The 19,250-nt window shown below is 48.1% G+C and overlaps 1 protein-coding gene across 1 annotated transcript in view; it reads right to left on the bottom strand.

Annotated features, from left to right (window-relative positions):
• Positions 1–11,146, bottom strand: part of CASQ2 (calsequestrin 2) — a 31,604-nt gene extending 20,458 nt beyond the window's left edge. The window contains exon 1 of the mRNA XM_021397976.1: positions 10,614–11,146. Within this exon, the coding sequence (XP_021253651.1) occupies positions 10,614–10,847 (234 nt within the window). The 5' untranslated portion in view covers positions 10,848–11,146. The remainder of the gene's footprint in view (positions 1–10,613) is intronic.

Raw genomic sequence — 19,250 nt, 5'->3', positions numbered from 1 at the left:
AGCAAGAGATGGGCACCTCTTGTGAGGATTTGTCTGTACCTTTAATGGGAAAAGGGATGGAGTCTGTGGGATCAGTAGCTTTAGGGGACATGTCAGTGACTCTCTGCACTGAAGCAGTTGTGTAGACCAGCAAGAGGTTCCTCAAAGCTTGAGGCTCTGGCTGTGCTGTGACAGGAGGTAAAACATAGAAAGCCCAAGAGAAGAAGGCTGTCCAGTCATGTAAATACACTTGATCTAGCCCCAACCTTACTGGCTTACTTACTTACTTACATCTGTTAGTCATGCGTCAGACACATCCTGGGTAGTCTGAGCCCAATAGCTCTTGACTAGTGCCTGCAGGAGGTGGTTAGAGTTTCTTGGGGGTGTTTGAAGAAGCTCAGCAATGTGCCTTCATCATGTGAGGCTGTGACACCTGCTGCAGACAAGTGGTTGGGCACGAGCGGGAGTGAGAGATGTTTGTAAAAGTGGAGGCTTAGATCAGGAGTTGCATATGTTAACATGCAGTGTATGCAAAATAGCTCTTCAGGGGTGAGCGTATGAGCATGGGAACTTGCTGGAAAAGAGTAGATGTATCTAGAAAATTAGTGATGGGACAGAAGCTTCTTTGTGCAAGACTGTGGGAATGTGCACTTCATTAGGCCTTGGGAGGCAAAAAAAACCAGAAGCACAGCATGGCTGAGGTTGGCAGGGCCCTCTGAGTCCATCGGTTGCAACCACCGCTCAGCAGGGACACCCAGAGCAGGGTCCCAGGCCCACATCCAGGTGACTTTTGGAGATCTCCAAGATGGAGACTGCACAGTCTCTCCTATAGGCATGTTTGGAGACGTCTGAAGAGGCTCACCCCAAGAGAAGATGAATGTGTATAAATGAGAGTGCGTATAGACAGTGTGCATTGAGAGGAGAGTATGTTTGTGCTTGTGTGCATGAGGGAACTGTGAGCTCTACTGGCAGCCTTTCTCCTTAGTTGGAGCTCTCAGGATTATGAGATAAGGAGTGAGCAGTACAGCCCATGCCAATCCACAGAGCTTTCAGTTCTGCACTGGAGAAATCTTTCTGCAACATGAGACTCAGTACATCTCTTTCCACTGTGGCATTGCTGGAAGGCAGGGGACATTTGCAGGCTGCCTGTGCCTACAGTCGCACTTTCAAGTGCCAGCTCTGTGGGGCTGGACATTGCTCCTGCTTGCTGCTTCCCAGTGGGGCAGGTGGGTCTGAGCAGTGCCCAGGTGTGCACGCATTCCTGTATCTACATTTGAACCCCATCAGGCAGCAAAATGTAGAGGATGCCAGAGGCATGCAGCTTGGCTGGTTACCCCCAGCTTATTACAGTATCAAGCATCTGTATATCCCCTTACAGTATTTTGTGATTCCATAATGCTAGTGGGATTTGAATGCAGATAATGTTTCTGATCTTGACAATCCTTTTGGCTCAGAACCTTGGGACAGAGGCGGCTGTAATGTAAGAACACAGCTCCTACTCCTCCTTCTCCCTTTAAATTCATATTGCTTGAAGTCTCATCCAGCCAGAGCCCCTGCCTTTGTGTCAGCCTCTATAGCGAGTAATTTAGCTTCAACAGCTGCATGGGGAGATGAGAGGGAGAAACTGCCCCGGAAGAACTGGGCTTAGCTGGTCATGCAGTCCCCGAGGTACACGAGGAGGTTCAGGGCAGGCAGGGCTTAGAGCACAAGCCAAGACAGCAGGGTCTTGTAAGCTTATATCCCATGTACAGTTTGCAGCCTTTATCTCATAAGCGTGAAGCCTCTGCAGTGCACTCTTTCTAGCCATGTGGTCACAAGTTGTGTCCCTTGCATCCTTAGGAACAGAAGGTGTGTTTCCCTCAGGTAACAGCCCCATTCTCATTCGACTAAGTGAATGGCCCTGTGAGATGAATGAGATGTGCCAGCCCCAGATGAAGCCTGAGGATCATTCTATGATTCTGTGACCTACAACTGAGTAAGCACCATCTCATCAGGGGTTGGAACTAAATGATCATTAAGGTCCCTTCCAACCTAAACCATTCTATGATTCTGTGATTCTATGATTTTGGGTGGTGTCAGCGGGTGCTAGTGATCTGAATAATGGAGATGGAAGAAAACAACACCCCGCTAGAACATCTCAGTTTCTTACTATCATAACTACCTGAACTGAGGGGTGGTGATGGGAAACTTTCAGGAGATTTATTGAGACTCATAGGGTCCTTCTGAAATCCTACATTACAAGAAGCAGCAGCAGCAGCATTGCCCTTGTAAAGGTGACAGGCTGTCTGACCACAATCCTGCTTCAGCTGCAGACAGCAGTGATTGTTATGAACGTTGCATTTGGTGTCAGTTTTGCCATCAAATGCCAGAACAAATGCAACAGAGAGGGTTACAGACGGAGATGGATGAGACAGATATCCCAGCATGGTCAGTCGTTCATTGTGGAGTGACATTATGGCTTTCTGGCCTGGATTTTCTTCTCACTTCACTGTTCAGATCCCCCGAGGCAGCAAGGCTGACATTCCCTGGCTGTCCAGGCGGGGAGGCAGGGTGCTAGGCACACCTGGGTCGCTGGTAGCCTTTAGGAGTGCCTCTCCTATGCACAGGGAGATTGCTGTTTCCCCAGCAGCAGCAGTAGAAGAGCAAAACCGAAGCAATACAAAGAGGAGAGCAAGGGGAGATTATAAGGGAAGTCATCTTTCTTTCCAGTTTTCTGCTGTTCCGCTCTTTAAAGTTGCAGAGCATGTTGATGGTCAGAATGTGTTGATGTGAAGATGATGGTGACTTAATATCTTAAAACTTCATTTTTATTTTCAGAAACAACAGGAGGAGATGGCAAGAAACTAGGGTATTTCCCCAGAGGCTTTGGAACCTTCTGCAGGACTCACAGCTTCACGCTGTGGTTGGCTTCCCCATTGTTTGAGCAGTCTGTGGTAGAGCAGAGGAGCATCGCCCTCCTTAATGCTGTGCCATGCAGCATCCCCTCACAATACCCAGCAGAAAAGTTTTGGGTCTCTGTATAACTCAGGCTGGTGAATGACAGCTCCTGAAGCATTGCGGTGGCCATAGAGAAGGGGCAGGAGCCTGCTGAGCAGCTGCTGCAGCAGGGCCTGGCAGCAGGGCTGGGAGAGAGTAAGCGTGTCCCATCTTGCTGCCCTTTTCCACCACTGGAGGTGCCCTCTTGGGGGGTTGCTCCTCTCCCGGTGAAAAGGCAAGTCCCCAAATACAGAACACCCAAAGGTCACTCCTGCTGAGGGAGGTCCTTTCACAGGTAGTGCTCCAAGAACTGCGCTGCAGCCCTTTAAGAGCTACCCGGCCGCTCAGCCCAGCCAGGCATATGATGTGTTCTTTGGCCACCTACCTAAAGGTTTCACATAGCTAGGGCTGTATTTTTATCTACACCCGGGCATCCCTAATTTTAGCCAGCTGTAAGCCAAAGCCCCTGAGATAGCTGGGGATGATGCCGGTGGCAACGAGCACCCGTGGGGCAGGGGCCACTTGCTGCTGCTGCTGTCGGCCAGTGCCCACTGGCACGGCTTCACAGGTGTTTTGCCGACTCAGCTAAGCAGCTCGCATGCTGCAGACAGTCTGGGCCTGCGAGTGTGCATGTGCTGACCTCAGCTCTGCAGGCAAATTGGTGCCTGGGGCTGCTCTGTGGAACCCCCCTCTGTCAAACCCCACTGCTGAAACAGAGACAGGAGGGGGAATTTGGGAACTGTTCTCTGCAAAAGTGAGGCTATAACTGGCTTCGCTTGGAAGCGAAGGCTGGATGCCACAGCAAAACCTGTGTGGAGCAGCAGCCATCTGCTTTCAAGTGGGTGCTGGTGGAAGGAAGTGAGCTCAGTCCACAACCCCTTCTGCTCAGGTCCCTGTGGTGTTTCCAAGCCTCCAGCTCCAAGGAAATGTCTCAGTTTTATGACCCAGTGGGCCTGAGCCAATGCCTCTGAAACCCTGGGGTGCCACAGGAGGGATCTGGGAGCTCCTGCCCTGAATCCATACCATTATGGGGCCCTGGGGGGGGCAATAGGTTCCTTGGGGTGAGGGAGAACTCAGCCAAGGAGCAATGAGCAACCAGCCCTGAGGGAAACGCTCAGAACAAGTGTCTTCTTACGCAGGCTTCGAGGTGTCAGAACTCTCCTCAGTCTGTCGGCTGCCAGGGCAGGAGCGAGTTCCCAGAAAGAGGAGGTATCATGTCGTGCAGCTGGCCTGCACCGGAGCTGCGCCAGAGAGTGTGCAGGAATGAGCCCCATCAGCAGTGCCCAGGGGCCAACGCAGGAGGGAACTGCACATGGGGCTGCTGCTTGTTCTATTTCCTCGGGCAAGGTTTTCTCTTTATAAGTAGGTAAATCCCAGTGTGCAGAGGATTAAATGAAAGAAAATAATTTGGACCTTGCTAAGTCACTTCTTTCCTGGGCCACCCATTCCTTGCCTGGGTGCCTGCTGTTTAGAGACAGAGGCCTCAAAAGGACTTCTTTGGTCATCAGAACTTGGACCAGGTCGCTCAATCTGTCACTGTCCTTTAAACTCACCGGGCTGTTCTCCCCTTGACTCCTTCCTCTGGTGATTAGGAGCTCCCTAGTTTCCAAACTTGGTTTATTCATAGCCCATTTGTCCTCAGGCTTTGTGCTTAAATAGTTTCCCTCCCTCCTGGGGCTTTAAAGAGAATTACTGTATCTCCTTTCCCTTCTCCCCATGGGTGAAGCTCAGGCTTGAATGCAGGGTAGTGGCAGGCTTTGATCAGCTTGATTTAAGTGAAGGGCTCTGCAGACAGAGCTCTGGAGTGAGGGCAGCGCGAGCTAATGCAGAGTGGTACCTGCTCCACCTCATAGGATGCTATCTGCCCTCAGCAGGCTTCTGGGCAATGTAAAGGTCTGAGGCAGAGAACAACAAATGGTGACAATAAACATCACACACTGGAGCTGGACTCAGTCCCTTATGGGCCCCTTCCAACTTGGGATATTCTATGTCCACTGTGCAGGTGAATGATTGCTCAGGCCAGTCCTTTTGATACCCACTGACAATGCACTAGGACAGGGCAATAGCATCTTATTAGACAGGAGTGTAATCCTGCCTCCTGGATATGAGGAATGCATCAGAAACCCCCACTGGCATGTGGGGTGGCAGGATGACTGAGGCTTGAAGGATGGGCTTTTCACAACTTGTCCTCATGTCTTGGGCATTTCAGAACAAAGGTGTGGCATGGAAGGAGTCTCTAATTGGCTTATGCTCTTGCATGGCACCTACAGGGGCTGTCTGCTCTCCAGCTGTACAGAAAGAACTCCTCACTCCTGGGCTGAGATAGCCTGCAAAGCTCAAGTAGACTTGGCATTGCATTGTGTCAGCAGCTGAGCCCAATCTCACAGGGGTCTGCTATGTCTCCAAGTGACATTTGCATAATTTTGCTATTCTTTGGATGAAACTGGATGAATTTCCTTTAGACATTGGGATGACAGCTCTTTCCTACTCTGAGAACTGCCATCAGCACACTTCTTTCCCTTTGACCACACATGACTGGACATGAAGGATGCCTTTCCCAGAAGAGGTGGCAGTGGAAATGGGGTCTTGTGCTAGAAGCTGCTCAGGCAGCCAGAACAACCTCACCGATGTGATGGATGGAGGTGCTTCGGGAAAGGAAACTAGGTAATAAGAATTAAAGTAGTCTTGGAAATTGTTTCTACCACTGTTATACAGAAAGGCCACATTATACAGAAATTATCCACTTGTCCCTAGGTGTCAACGTGCCCACCTACAGACTGGGGAGCTCTCTGTAGCATCTTTTGTGACTGGCATGTCAGGAAGTGAAACCTTCCTAGTGCTGCTGCTGAAATCAGTGCTCTGTCTGAGCTGTTGATGGACTGAGACATACTTACATAGTCTCAGAGGCCAAAGGAAACAGAACACATTTTTTCCTTTCTCTCTCTTCTTTCCTTACTTTTTGCATTAACTTATCTGCAGTGGAAGCCACTGCCTTAGTAGCTGTGGCAACCAAAGCACCTATTTTATTACTTGTATTATGAGGTACTCATGCTGTGGGCTTCTTCAGGTACCTCTCCATCCAGGTGTGCCCTATCTCTCACCTTGAGGACTTGCTCTGTAGGGATGCAGGGACCAGACAGTTTCTGTGGCACTCAGTGTGTAATGTGTCTACCCAGCCAAGGAAGTCATCCTCAGGTAGTATCTCATGAACATACCCATTTTCAATAAGAAAAAGGCTGAAAACTGAGCCTGTGAAACAAACTGACATGGGTGCTTAAAGAAAGCACTTGTTTTTATATTCTCCTGTACTCTGTTTGGATAAACTAGCATCTCAGCTCCTGCTTCCTATGAATTTCTGCACAGACCTAAACTTGTAAACTTTTTTCCTGTGTTGGATCAGAAGAAAAGGCCTTTCTGCTGCATATGACATGTCTCTGAGCTCTCACAGGGGCTATCAGCTCTAAAAAGATTTGAAGACCAGATGGGTGGAACTGCCCCAAAACCAGACAAATCTTCACTGGTTTTTCCATTCTCAGCTGAAAGCTTGTGAGTGGAACTGCAAAAGTGTCAATGCTTGAAAGTAAATCCTTGCTTTCAAGTGAATAAAACAAGTGTCCCCACTTTAACCCTGATTTTATTGAATTCAAAAACTATGTTTCCCTCTCACAACACAAGCAGCTACTGATTGTACTTGGTCACTGGGAAGGAGATGCAATGTCTGCATCGCAGGCAGCCTGCTCTGCACTGAGACAGCCTCCACTGGTGGAGAGAGCTTCTCATGTGCAAAATAAAAATCTCTTACCCTGGTGCTCTTTATTCTCGTTACATGATCCCTAGAGACAGAGGCTGGCCCACTGGAAAGCAAAGCTCTCCCAATATTTGGGAAGGGTTTGGAGATGAGAGGGGGAAGGGAGAGGTCTGAGAAACGGTGGTATGAGACTGGAGGAAATAGGGGAGTTACAGAGAAGAGTAGCAGAACAGATATTTTAAGCTTCCCTGCTTTGTTCTTGTCCTCTTTCACCCTTTTTCCATTAAAGCTGAGAGATTTTGGGACAAGTAGCTTTTTTGTCTTGCTCGGCACTTAAATCTGCACTGTGAAGCTTTGCGTCTGGCTTTGTGATCTCCTTCTCTGTGCTCACCTCACAGGGCATGCAGGGCTCTTAGAAAAACTGCCACAGGGTAGGAACTGCTATGACTGTCCTCAGGACTGCCTGGTCATCATCCAGAGTGGAGGATTTTCCTCATTCCACCTACAGGAGCTGTTCAGCAGTAGTTGGGGTGTGTGGAGGGGAGGGAGAAAGGGAAGCAAAGGAGCATAAGAGCCCCTTAGTCTGAGCTTTGAAGCAGCCATGATCATCGACTCAGACTCATAGAACTGTCTTGGTTGGAAAAGACACAGCAGAGTAGGTGGTAGGGGCTGCCAGGTCAGCTGATGGTCTTCTTCATTGCCTTTCCAAATTGGAAGGGCATGCCAGGCTGTGTGGGAATCCAGTGACAGATCCCAATAGGACTGGGTGGAGGGAGCTGAAGATCCCGCAATATCAGTGTGAACATAGCATCCCTTTTCTGATGATACCTGGTGAGCATCCTGAGATTTTGATGGTCGGTTCCACACACTGGGCATTTGTAACGGGAAGGAGAATTTTCCTAACATATCACTTTCTCCTCACCCTGCTGTTTGTGGTTTCAGTTGGATCAAGACCTTAACTATGTGCTTAACTTCACTTGTGCTGCCAGGTTTTCAGCACATTTCCCTAAGGAAATGAGACCCTTGTGATTCTCTTCTCTCTGCCCTCCTAGTTTGTCTGTCAGCTGCCTCCACAAATAATGTTTCAAGCTCTTGGCCCTTTTCAGCCAGATTTTCCAGGGAGATATCAAACATAATTAAGGCATTCCAAGCTTCAAAAAGAGCAGGGACTTGGAAGGGAAGAGACTGAAGTGTTCTGAAAGAAGGAAGTGCTGCCACATGAGCTCAAGCCCTGTTAGCTACCAGTGGAACCAGCCTGAGCTTGTTGATGACCATGACCCACGTGTTTGGATGAAACCATGCTCATGGCCAAGGGACAATTTGCTCCTGGATTGGAGGAGTGTTGTCTAGGCCCATCCTGCCCTCCTTGGATGCTTTGTAGCCATGTCTTTTTTCACCTACAGAGACCTAAACCAGCAGCTGGGTCTGGAGTGAAGAAGGGACTGGCAGGCACTGCTGGGACTTTTGCTTGCAATTGACAATATTCCACACTATCTACTACCTGGGCACATCTGGGATTTTGTCCTAGCAAATTTGGAGGGACCCTGTCACCGGATCTCTCCAGTTGTATTTTTTTCCTGGTTCTAAGATACTTATTCATGCCTTGGGTCTTTGGAACTATACATTTCTTCTAACATGTGCGTGAGAAACGGAAAGGGTGGACACTTTGGAGATTTTCAGGACTTAACATCCATGAAGCCTATTTCTTCCTATGTACACACATACCTGTGTTCATCAGGCAATAGGAAGTAATAACCCTTAGATAGTCAGCTCAGATCTTTGCTTAGCTCCACACCTGCCTGAGGTCTTGCCTGAAGGGTTCCCGTTATTCCTTATGATGAAGACCAGTGCAATTTTATAGAAGGAAGGCTAAGGATGTGGTGTTTTCCAGGCTGTGGAAGCAGCACACCTTATTGTGAGTCAGCATGCAAATCCTCAATAAAGTAAGGTGAAAAAACGTGAGATGCTCCAGAAAGTAAATCCTTGACGCAGTAAGTAGGCATGAGATGCTCCATAAAGGCATTCTCTCACAGGCTGGGCAGATTGAGAGTGATCCTTACTACACATTTATGGCTTGAGGTGAGGGAGGTGAAGCTTTGAGTGCTGTCACTAGAGGGAGCAGGTTAAAACCTAGCTTGCTGCAATGGTTAAGTTAGTAACAGAAATTAGGAGCACCAGCACCTTGCTGGGCTGTGTCCTATCCAGCACTTTCTCTGTTGCCTTCTCAGATCCTCTCCCAGCCTTGGATGTCTGTGGCAAAGAAGTGTCCAGTCTGCAGATCTCTGCTGCGTGGGGACTGTAAGATTGCTGCTGCAATTCCCAGTCCAGGGGACAATGGGGAACTTCAACAAATGCACTGAGTCAGCATTGCAAGTGCTGGAGATTTGAGGTCAAAGCCACAAGTGCAGGGTGTTCTGTAAAATGGCCAGCTTGTAGCTGAGCATTAGTGGACCAGAGCACTACAATTACACAAAGTCTGCTGCAGATATAATCCTCAGTCTCTTGCCCAAGGTCATATCAGAGTTCCATGGCAGAGATGCAATTGGAAACCAAATCATTAGAGTCCTAAGCTAATGTATTCACCTCTGAAGCAAATCCTGCAAAATAAAAGCTTGAACACGTGCTGCACTGTAGCCATTGGACCCTCAGTATGGTTGATTGCTAACATGGGGATAGATGTCGTGGGGAGTACAACCAACAGTGTACAATGGGTACCTGCTTCTGCTGGGTTTCTATAAATATACACTTAGTAAATGCTTGCCATCCATCTAGCATGAAATAGCTATCCTATTAAACAACAATGCAATTATACTACCAGCCATAAACTCTTCAGCTGGAGTTCCAGGGTTATTTTTTCTTTGCCAAGTGTTATTTGATCACTCACCTGGAACAAGTAACTGTTTCCTGGCAGGTGAATAAAATCTGGTCAGGTTTGAATCTTTCTTGCCTGCCTTGCTGAGGAGGTCAGTAGACCTTGAACTTGGCACTGGGCTTTTGCAGGTCCTAGCCCTCACTCAGCGAGAATATTTTCTAAATCACCTTTGCTATACGTAAAGGGGTGCAATGCATTTTCTCTTTGGAAAATAGAGATTATGTATTTCTTCTGCAGTTCTCACTTTCTATCCAAATGTGTCTTTTAGTTAAGAAGAAATATTTCTAAGCCCCTGGGAGGAAATGAACAACTAACCATCAAGGTTTACTGCTGTTAAGAGTCCCTAGATTACAGCCACACTGCAAAAAAGAATGCTATGAATCTACTTTGTAATTTTTAGTGTGATTTATTTTACTGAGGATTAATTAATCATTCTTTCACCAAAGAATTAACAATGCTTATTTCCAGCACAAAAATGAATGGCTGTATTAACAAGCAGCTACAGACTTATTCCAAGCAGGCAACCAAGTGTCAGAAAAACAAAAAGGGATTTAATGCTGCACCAACGGGGAGCTTTTGAGATGTGGAGTTGGGAAACCCATCTGCAGCACAGTTCGGTGGGACTTCTTGGCTGTTTGCTCCCAGTGGAATAGGAAATAAGAAGGAATCTTGAATCCAAGGAGGGTATACTAGAAGGAGAAGGGACCTAGCAATTTCAGGCTATGCACTCAGACCTGTGCTGAGAATTGAAAAAGCTCAGCTAAGCTGAGTTCATGCCGATGGGGTTTGCAAGGTTACTTGCTTTTCCCTGTTTTCTGATGCACTATCCAGAAAGGCTATTTCCCAGCAAACAACTCAGAAGACTACAACAAAGGCTTAACCCTGCGCTTCATAGAGCTCAGGGTCTAAATCAAAGCCAGGCGAGCAACCTCAAACCTTTGGCTGTCCCCACCAGGACCCTGACTGTCCCATGACCCACCTCCACAACTCCAGACGCACAGCGGCATTGAGCCGGCAGGGACACGCAGTGGTGCTTACCTCCAGGACCATCTCTGTCATCTGGAACTGCTTCTGGGACACCCTGTCGGAGCTCACAGGCTCGTGGAAGAGCAGACAGAGCATGTCATACTTCTTCAGGGCCTGCTTGTAGTTCTTCTCATTCAGGTCGATCACTCGGTCTTTCCCATCATATGTGGGGAAATTCAGTCCTTCCTCTGCCTTGCAGCAGAAAAGCAGGCAAAAGCCTGCCAGGATCCAGCAAGTCACCTTCATTGGGGAACCCTTGGAGTTCGGTACGGTGCAGGCAAATGTCTCTCTCCTTCTCAGTTTGGGAAGAGAAGGAGGCCAAGGGCTCCAGTGGACGTCTGCACCGAGTTTCTCTTTCTGCTGCCTTCCTAGCGTTCAGTCCAAGCTCTGCAAGGCTGGTGGCAAGCAACAAATTTTGCTGTCCTGGGCTCACAACAAAGAGACAGACAGGAGAAGCTGTCAGGCCAAGCCCTGGATACCTTACATAGCTGTGTCCAGCTCCCGTGTCATTAGGAACTCCATTTTTAGGAAGCAGTTGTTTCAGGCTAAAAATAAACCCTGCAATGAATAAAAAGGACAGATATGACAGCATTGAGGGACTTGCTGGCACTCTGCATCATCTGAGAGCAAGGGAGCGAGTGAGAGGGAGCGCAGGAGGGAGTGGAGGTTGGCAGTGCTGGGAGGACGCAGGCAGATTTGGGGAAGGGGCGGACTTCATTTATACAGAGAGCCAAGGCACACTCTGTCCTACTAGGGCTTAGCAAAAATAGAAGATATTGGCTGCATTTTGTAACAAGGGTATCTCTGTAACCACTTGGGCATCACAGTGATTAGGCAGTGGATAACAGTGCTTGGATAAAATCGTTTCAGACTTATCACTGCCACTAGAGGAAAAGTCACATTTCCTCAGCAGTAAAGGAGGCGAGCACTCCTGGGACTCCCTCATGCTGCCTGGGGCAAGGACTTGATTTGCTTGATGGAATTCAAGCTCTTTTCTGAAGCACGCTCTCTATTCACAAAGTGCCAAGAGATCTACTGACCCTGGGACCTCCTGCTCACAACCACAATCCCAAAGTAGAGAAAAGCTTGTCTTGTAGTCTTTCACACACGCAGCAGTTGCCAGAGGTTGTTGGTTACCGATTAAAGCCTTGTCACACTAAAGAATGAAGGGGAAGATCTAGGGTGGTGCCTTGGGGAAGGAGACATGGACCTCCTTGAGACAATGGGTAGAACACACCATCACTGCTGGCCTCCCAGCCTCTGGGACCTGCCTGTTGTCCCTGAAGGTCTTTTCACAGCATTTTGCTGCATCTCCTAACAAGTGAAACGGAGAACGATGAGTGCTTCCCTGTTCCTGGTGCAGTGGCACATTCTTTCACCTCCTCTGCTCCTCTGACTGTGTGTCACTGCTGCTCCATGACTGGCAGCAACAGGGACATGGAGGCAGGCCAGCTGGCTGCTGGCCAGCCCTGCCACCAAGATGATGCTGATCTGCTGGGGAAGATATTTGGAGGAGCTGGCAAAGAGGAGTGTGACAGTGGGCACGGGTCTCTCCTGTGCCAAAATGATGTGCAGACAAATGGCTTCATCAGGCCTACTCCTTGCACATTGCTCCATTGTACCCTTACTCCATTCACATTTGTGAGAAGATGATGTCCCTGGTCCTATTTAATTCTACGACTGGGGTATTTTGATGTTTGCTTGGGGCAAAAAGTTAGTGCTACTTAGCTACTATACTTCCCTTCTGGGTGATGTAGGAGCACATGTCCTCCACAAATGTCACTTCCAATGTAGCCCACGACACATGAGCTACCAGTCTGTGGGCAACAGTTTTGAAGTCTGTCCTATTTCCAAAACCTCTTATTTTCTGGTCTTATCTTTTCAGGAGTTTATTTGTTTGCAACTTGATGTCCTAATGATGGAAGCTGAGAAATCCAGGTAGAAGCCAGAGCAAGACAGCCTCTGAAATTCACTCTCCACTGTGAGGGCTGTCATTTTCAGAGGGAGATGTGAAAAACCTGGATATATCTGACTGCTTTTAACAGGAGATGCAAGACTCCTGTCACAGTGGGTGACAACAGCTAGGTTTTTGCTAAATGTTTGGTCTGTAAAGGACAGAACTGAGCTTGTGTGATGATCAGGCCCATGCTAGGTTGGCTGATTGCCTTTGAAGGACTGCATGCATTTGAGGTGCAGGAATAGGCTGCCCTTGCCATCAGAGCATGTTTTAAAGCAGGCACACATCAGACAGTGTTGTAAAAATGAAATGTTCACGGATAGTTCAAAATCAGCTTCCCAGGCTCCTGCCCTCCTTTTATTTTTGTAGATCTACAGCAATTGCTCTACTTTCATATCACTCAAGTTATTTTTGACATGCTTTCTCTTTAATCTGAATAACTTTTTCATTTGCCTAAAAATAGACGCAATCCAATTTTCATTTTCTCCTCTTTTTGCTATTGAAAAATGAACAAATTTTTTTTGGTTTTTTAGCAACAAAAAAATATTGCCTTGCTCACCCTCGCCCCATCTATTCTGTTTGTGTCATGAGTAGCAGAAGCCTGTGACTTATGCTTCATCTCTGCCATGAGGGCAAGTCTTCCAGCTGAACAGTACAGGATATCCTGGTCAATGGGAGTCCATCTCTTTGTTCTCTGAAGACAGGATAAACTTTAAACAACTGTCTCATTCACCTTCTTAATTCCAATGAGTGGAACTCTAGTCAAAGCAGATGTTCTCATTGTAAACCTGCCAATACAGATCTGAAATTCCAGATTCACTTGTTGCGGGTGTTCGGAACAGAAGTTAAGTGCGTGAGACTGATACAGAGCTGTTTTGTCCCCTAGGAAGATGCCAGTAGCAGAGTTGTAAATGGAACTGAATCTACCACACCCTAGCAAAGGCTGTAAGTGTTTTGCTTTTGTCTCATCATCATTCTGGGTTCTGATAGCAGCACACTGGACTGTGTGGGATCTTCCTGATCCCATTTAGCTGGCTTGGGTGCAACACATTTGTTTCTGTGGTTGGTGTCAGGCAAGGGAATGACAAAGCACTGGGGCACCTGTCCTACAGTTCAGTAAGCCCATTGCTAATTGCCTGGCACAGCTGGTCTCCGTAGAGACTCTAATAGAAGTGGACCGTAAGGCTCAACCTCCTCACTCCTGACATAAATCTATTAGAGGGTGTCCAAAGGAGAGCTATGAAGATGTGCAAGGGTCTGGAGAGCAAGGTGTGTGAGGAGTGGCTGCGGTCCCGTGGTGTGTTCAGCCCAGAGCAGAGGAGCTGAGGGGAGGCCTCATGGCGGCTGCAGCTCCTCACAGGGAGTGGAGGGGCAGCGCTGAGCTCTGCTCTCTGTGACAGCGACAGGGCCCGAGGGAACGGCATGGAGCTGTGTCAGGGGAGGGGCAGCTGGGGGTTAAGGACAGGTTCTGCACCAGAGGGCAGTGGGCATGGAACAGGCTGCCCAGGGCAGTGGGCATGGCCCCAAGTGCCAGAGTTCAAGGTGTGTTTTTGACACCATTCTTAGTCATATGGTCTGATTTTTGGGTGGTGCTGTGTGGAAGCCAGGATTTGAGTCTCTTCCAACTCAGGATATTCTATGATTTTATGATTTTGTGATTCCCCGGCCAAGCGCTTGAACAGTTGCCACATCTCTTAGTTTTGTGTCCTGCCTGGAGAAATGATGGCAGCATTCTTCTCTAGCTAACTATCCTGGAGCCATCCACCTGAAAGCTATTTGAGAAATGAGCTGATAGGGCTGTATGCTTGTTCACTGGGAATGGTGCCCACACCATTCAAAAACCTTGCAGAATTGGCCCCAGAACTTCAGGCAAAGAAAGGGAGAATTAAAGGAAATCTTTGCTGTGGCTTTATCCACTATTCTTGTCTCTTTGCAGTGTATTCATTCAACAAAAACCATGCTCCAGGGAACTGGGGTGCAAAACTACCCCCTGATATTTACAGAAGAAGGATTTTTCTTTGTTCCTCTGAATTTTGTGATGATACGTAGCCAGAAACAGTAGAATAATGGAAGGGCTCAGAGCAGGACAGCCTCAGCCCTTCACTTTGGGCTTGTAGAAATGCTGGGTTCCTGCTAGTGGAAAGCAGGAGAGAAACAGAGATCTCCTTGATTATTGTTACTTCTTGTACTAGATATTAGGGACTTACTTGCTGCTCCTCCCCCCTGGCCACTCCAGCTCCGTGCCTCTGCTCTCACCTTCCTTGTCCTCTTCTGCTCCCCAGCCACCTCTGATCCAAATGCTTCGGTGAGCCTTTTTCTAGGGCAACAGGATTTAAGATTCTGCTTCAGCTAATCTCTTTGCAAGCCTCTAAGACCTCATGTGTTTTGCAAGATAGGAGTACTCAGAAAATAGGCCTTTTGCCACCAGCTTGACAAGCAAGGTCACAGCTTGTCATAATTTGCAGAGTGGCTGTCATTAGGGTGGGAGCCTCTGGTATGCATTGACCCTTTCCAAGGAGAGCAAGAATCATAGAATCATAGAATAGCTTGGGTTGAAAAGGATCTCAGAGATCATCTGGTTTCAACCCCTCTGCCGTGGGCGGGGTCGCCAACCACTAGACCAGGCTGCCCAGAGCCACATCCAGCCTGGCCTTGAATGCCTCCAGGGACGGGGCATCCACAACCTCCTTGGGCAACCTGTTCCAGTACATCACCACCCTCTGAGTGAAAAACTGCCTCCTAATATTTAACCTAAATCTCCTGTCTTAGTTTTAAACCATTCCCCCCTGTCCTATCACTATCCACTCATGTAAACAGTTGATCCCCCTCCTGTTTATACGTTCCCTTCAAGTACTGGAAGGCCACAATGAGGTCTCCCCGGAGCCTTCTCTTCTCCAAGCTAAACAAGCCCAATTCCCTCAACCTTTCTTCACAGGAGAGGTGCTCCAGCCCTCTGATCATCTTAGTGGCCCTCCTCTGGAAGATCACCACCATCTCAAAGAGAGCTTGAGTGAGAATGTGAGAAATCTGTTTCTCTTTCCCTTCCCTTCCCTTCCCTTCCCCATTGCTGAAAGCCCTGAAGGGTGAGAAGCCTTTCACAGTGCTTATGCTGCCTGAACACTGATGCTGTCATGTCAGTGGAGGCAAGTACAAGGCAGAGTTGGATTCCTCTTGTTCCTCTTTTAAACAGCCTGAGATCTTTGCAACCAGCATCTGCTGACACTTTGGGTTTTGACTGAAGTGTCCTAGGACCTGCTGTATGATGAGAAGGTACTGTAAGCTTTCCTGTCTTCTTCCATGCGGAAGACAAAACCATGTAGAAGTTGTAAAGGGAAGGTCAATGAGCTGATCAGGGACACCTGGGTACCTCCAGGCCAGGTTCTGAGATGAGAATCCTGCACTGGGCAGGGTTGGGGTGGCCAGATCGGGTGCCACTCGGGTTTCTCCCAGCCATACAAGCACCAGCATGCTTAGCAATGTCCCAGCGATGGGGGTTACTGGGGTGTTTAATTTAGCGGCCATGGAGGGAGCTATGCCCAGCAGATTCACACCTGTTGCGCTGCAGTGGCAGCTCAGCCCTCCCTCGCTCCTATCCCACTGCACTGCCTGGGAGCATGGTGTCTGCCGGGGAAGTGCTGAAGTGACCACCAGGAACCTCATTCCTTTCGAATGATGAGCTGGACAAGCTTAGCACTCTCCTGATTTTCTCAAGGGGACAGAAATGTTTTGCTGCGCTTAAATTTCTGCTCTGTTTTCACTTCTCTCTAGCTGCACTTGAATCTCTCTGAATCTCTCCAGAGAGCCTGCTGGCACCCTTCAGGCGTGCACATTTCTAGGGAGTAGCTTTCCAGAAAGTATCACTGTCACAGGCAGTCCTTTATGCACTAAGGGCTCTGGGCTAAAACACATGCAACCTTTTTTTTTTTTTTAAACATCAGACAGTTTTTAAATTCAAATTCTTCCGTGTGAATAATCCCTACTGGCAGCTAACTCACCCTAGATATTAATGTGTAGATGAGGTACAGTTACACAGCATTCCCAAGCTTTCAGAGGTAATGACTCAGGTGTCCCTCAGATCATTAAGTCAGCCTACAGACCCGGAGACCTGAGAAGTGTTTTGCTTGTAATAATTTCTCCTGGCTTGGCAGCTTCTGGGTGCCTGTTCTCAAGCTTTTATTTGCAGCCACAAAAGAGGAGAAAGCTTCTCTGTTTAAAAATGGAAGCTTGAAGTGCTTCAGTAACAGCATGAACCCTGCAGTCAAGAGCCAAGGAAAGACCTGAAAATCACAAATGATGTGATGATATGGTGGAAGTTAGTAAAAAGATGGAGACCTCACCTCACTCCTTAGGGATCACTGAAAATTGGTGTCATTTCTACCTTATTAAAAATTAGCTCCCACCAGCAGTTAAGGGCAGCTAGCAGCTTTGTGGAAGGAGGAAACATTTCATATCTCCTTTTGAGTCTTTTTGAACCTTTTCTTAGAAGTTGTCACCCATGCTTGTAGAGCTGCTGGCCTGTGTTGCTGAAGTGCTACCTCATCCGAGTTTCATAGTTTTGGTGCAGGTAGGAAGCCAGTGGCCACAATGATATTCTCCAGGTTGCATCTGAGAACCCCAGCTACTTGTCAGAAGGCAATGAGATCCTGGTGGCCATGGCTCCAAGACTCTGCTCACCTCTCCGTTCATCTGCCCTGTGGCAGTAGGGACAGACTGAAGAATAACTCAGTGTGACTTTTAGACCACCTTCCTTCCCTAGAGCAATTTCCTGAAGTTTGGCAAACCTCTTCTAAGCTCAGACTGTACTGATGCAATGGGGACATGCTGCACCAGAGACTTTGGTTTGGTTTTTTTTGCTATAACTTCACCATTTCTTGCAGGAAAAGGAAAAGAAGGTGGAAATGTCCTTGCCATCAGTTCACCTGAATACTCCTGTGGAGTATTCTCCTTCTCTTACTGTTATCAGCACACTGTGAGTGCAGAAACCCAGCCAGGATCTGGGGGCCCAGAGCTGCAGCCTGAGCCATGGCTTTCATGGAGGGCTGCAGGTTTTGCTCATATTTATGGGACTTGGGGTGTGCCAGCTCCCAGAGGTCAGCTCTGCCCTGGGGGTGTCATTGCACATGCCGCACAAGCTCTTCTCCTGTTTCCATTCCCCTGTGCCAAGGGACCTCCCACCTGCTTCAGATGAGACCTGGAGATAACCAGCTGGGAGCATGACAGAGTGGTCTAGGGTAGGGAAAGGGACTGGGGTGAAAGGATTGGCAGGAGAGGTGGTTTCTGGCTTCTCCTTTAAGGTCTGGGTAGTGTGTAGCTTTTTTCTGATGGTGCAGGGAAAGTGTGAGGTGCTACATCTTCATGGACCACAGGTTGTCTCCAGGCAGGTGTACTTCACTTCTTCAGGTGCATTTCAGTTGGTGCTGCTAGTAAGAAGGATCTCAAAACCAGGGCATGGTACCTGCACAAGACTTGGACCCTTCTTCTCTAAGTTTCTCAGAGATGAGTTTGAGCACACCACATGCAGCACAGTGCTCTCTCCAAGTGGAGCTGAGCCAGAGAGGAGACCATCAGATGCCAGCCTGAGGCCTACACTCAGACACTCCTCATGGTGTAACACGCAGGGTGAACCATGACATTGCTCTCATTACTGAAGGCTAGAGAAAGCTGGAGACCTCTGAGGATATGAAGAGAAACAGCTCACCCTGGGGGATGCGACAGCTCTTAGGTGAGCAGTGGCATTACACACTATGGTGGCTCTGAGTCCTATCCCACCTCCCCGCACGTGCACCATGTCAGGCAGAACTGCAGGCTCCACTCATCCACCTCCTCCTGGAGCTGCACATCGCGGCTGCGTGCAGCCCCTGCATGCTGAGGGCTGCAGCTAAGCCCTAAAAAGCTGCCCAGATTAGCAGGTGTGGGTATGCAGGGCTGGGGGGGAAGTAACTCAATCTGGAGTCGCTGATAGTTAGCACAGCTCAGCAAATGTCAGATGTGAAAGGGGGATCTACAGCAATCTAGCACAGCAGTTAGCTCACGGTTCTTACCAGCCAGGAGCAGGAAACAAAGGGAACTTAAAATCAGTAATATAACTAATCCCTATACCTCCTTGTCAAAATCTTTTTCTTGCCATTTTTTTCCTTTTTTTTTTTCTTCTTTTTTTTGTGTTTTTTTTTTTTTTTTCCCCAACTCAATCTAGCACAGGGGGAAGGATTCCAAGGAGGATTAAGGACCCTTCCTGTTCCTCATGCTACCTAGGATATTTCAACAAAGATACAAACACACGCCCTGCCATGTGGTGACGTTTTCTGGACACATATTACTGTGAAGCCTGAGGTAACACCTGTGGATTTACAAACACGTGCCCAGTCTCAGGCCGCCGGATCACTCTCATTTGCAGGTAGCAGGCTGTGGGAAGTTAAGCCAGCAATTAGATGTTTAAGTTTGGCCTTGTGAACATGCAAAACTTTTTTATATTTTTTGCTGCTCCCTACATCAGAATGATCAGATACTGTTCTAATTACTATTTATCTGGATTAGACCCTCAAAGCAGAGATTTGGGCAGCTGAATGGATCAGGACAGGGCCTGATTCCATTATGTATTCATTATAAATCAAATCTGCTGAAGGCCTCAAGCACTTACAACTTAAATAAATCCCCTTGACTTCAGTGTGTTGTGAACATGCACAGAAGTGTGT

The sequence above is a fragment of the Numida meleagris genome, chromosome 1 (assembly GCF_002078875.1).
Source record: "Numida meleagris isolate 19003 breed g44 Domestic line chromosome 1, NumMel1.0, whole genome shotgun sequence".
NCBI lineage: Eukaryota > Metazoa > Chordata > Aves > Galliformes > Numididae > Numida > Numida meleagris.
The sequence above is the reverse complement of the archived record's forward strand: the minus strand, read 5'-3'. Positions and strand labels throughout refer to the sequence as shown.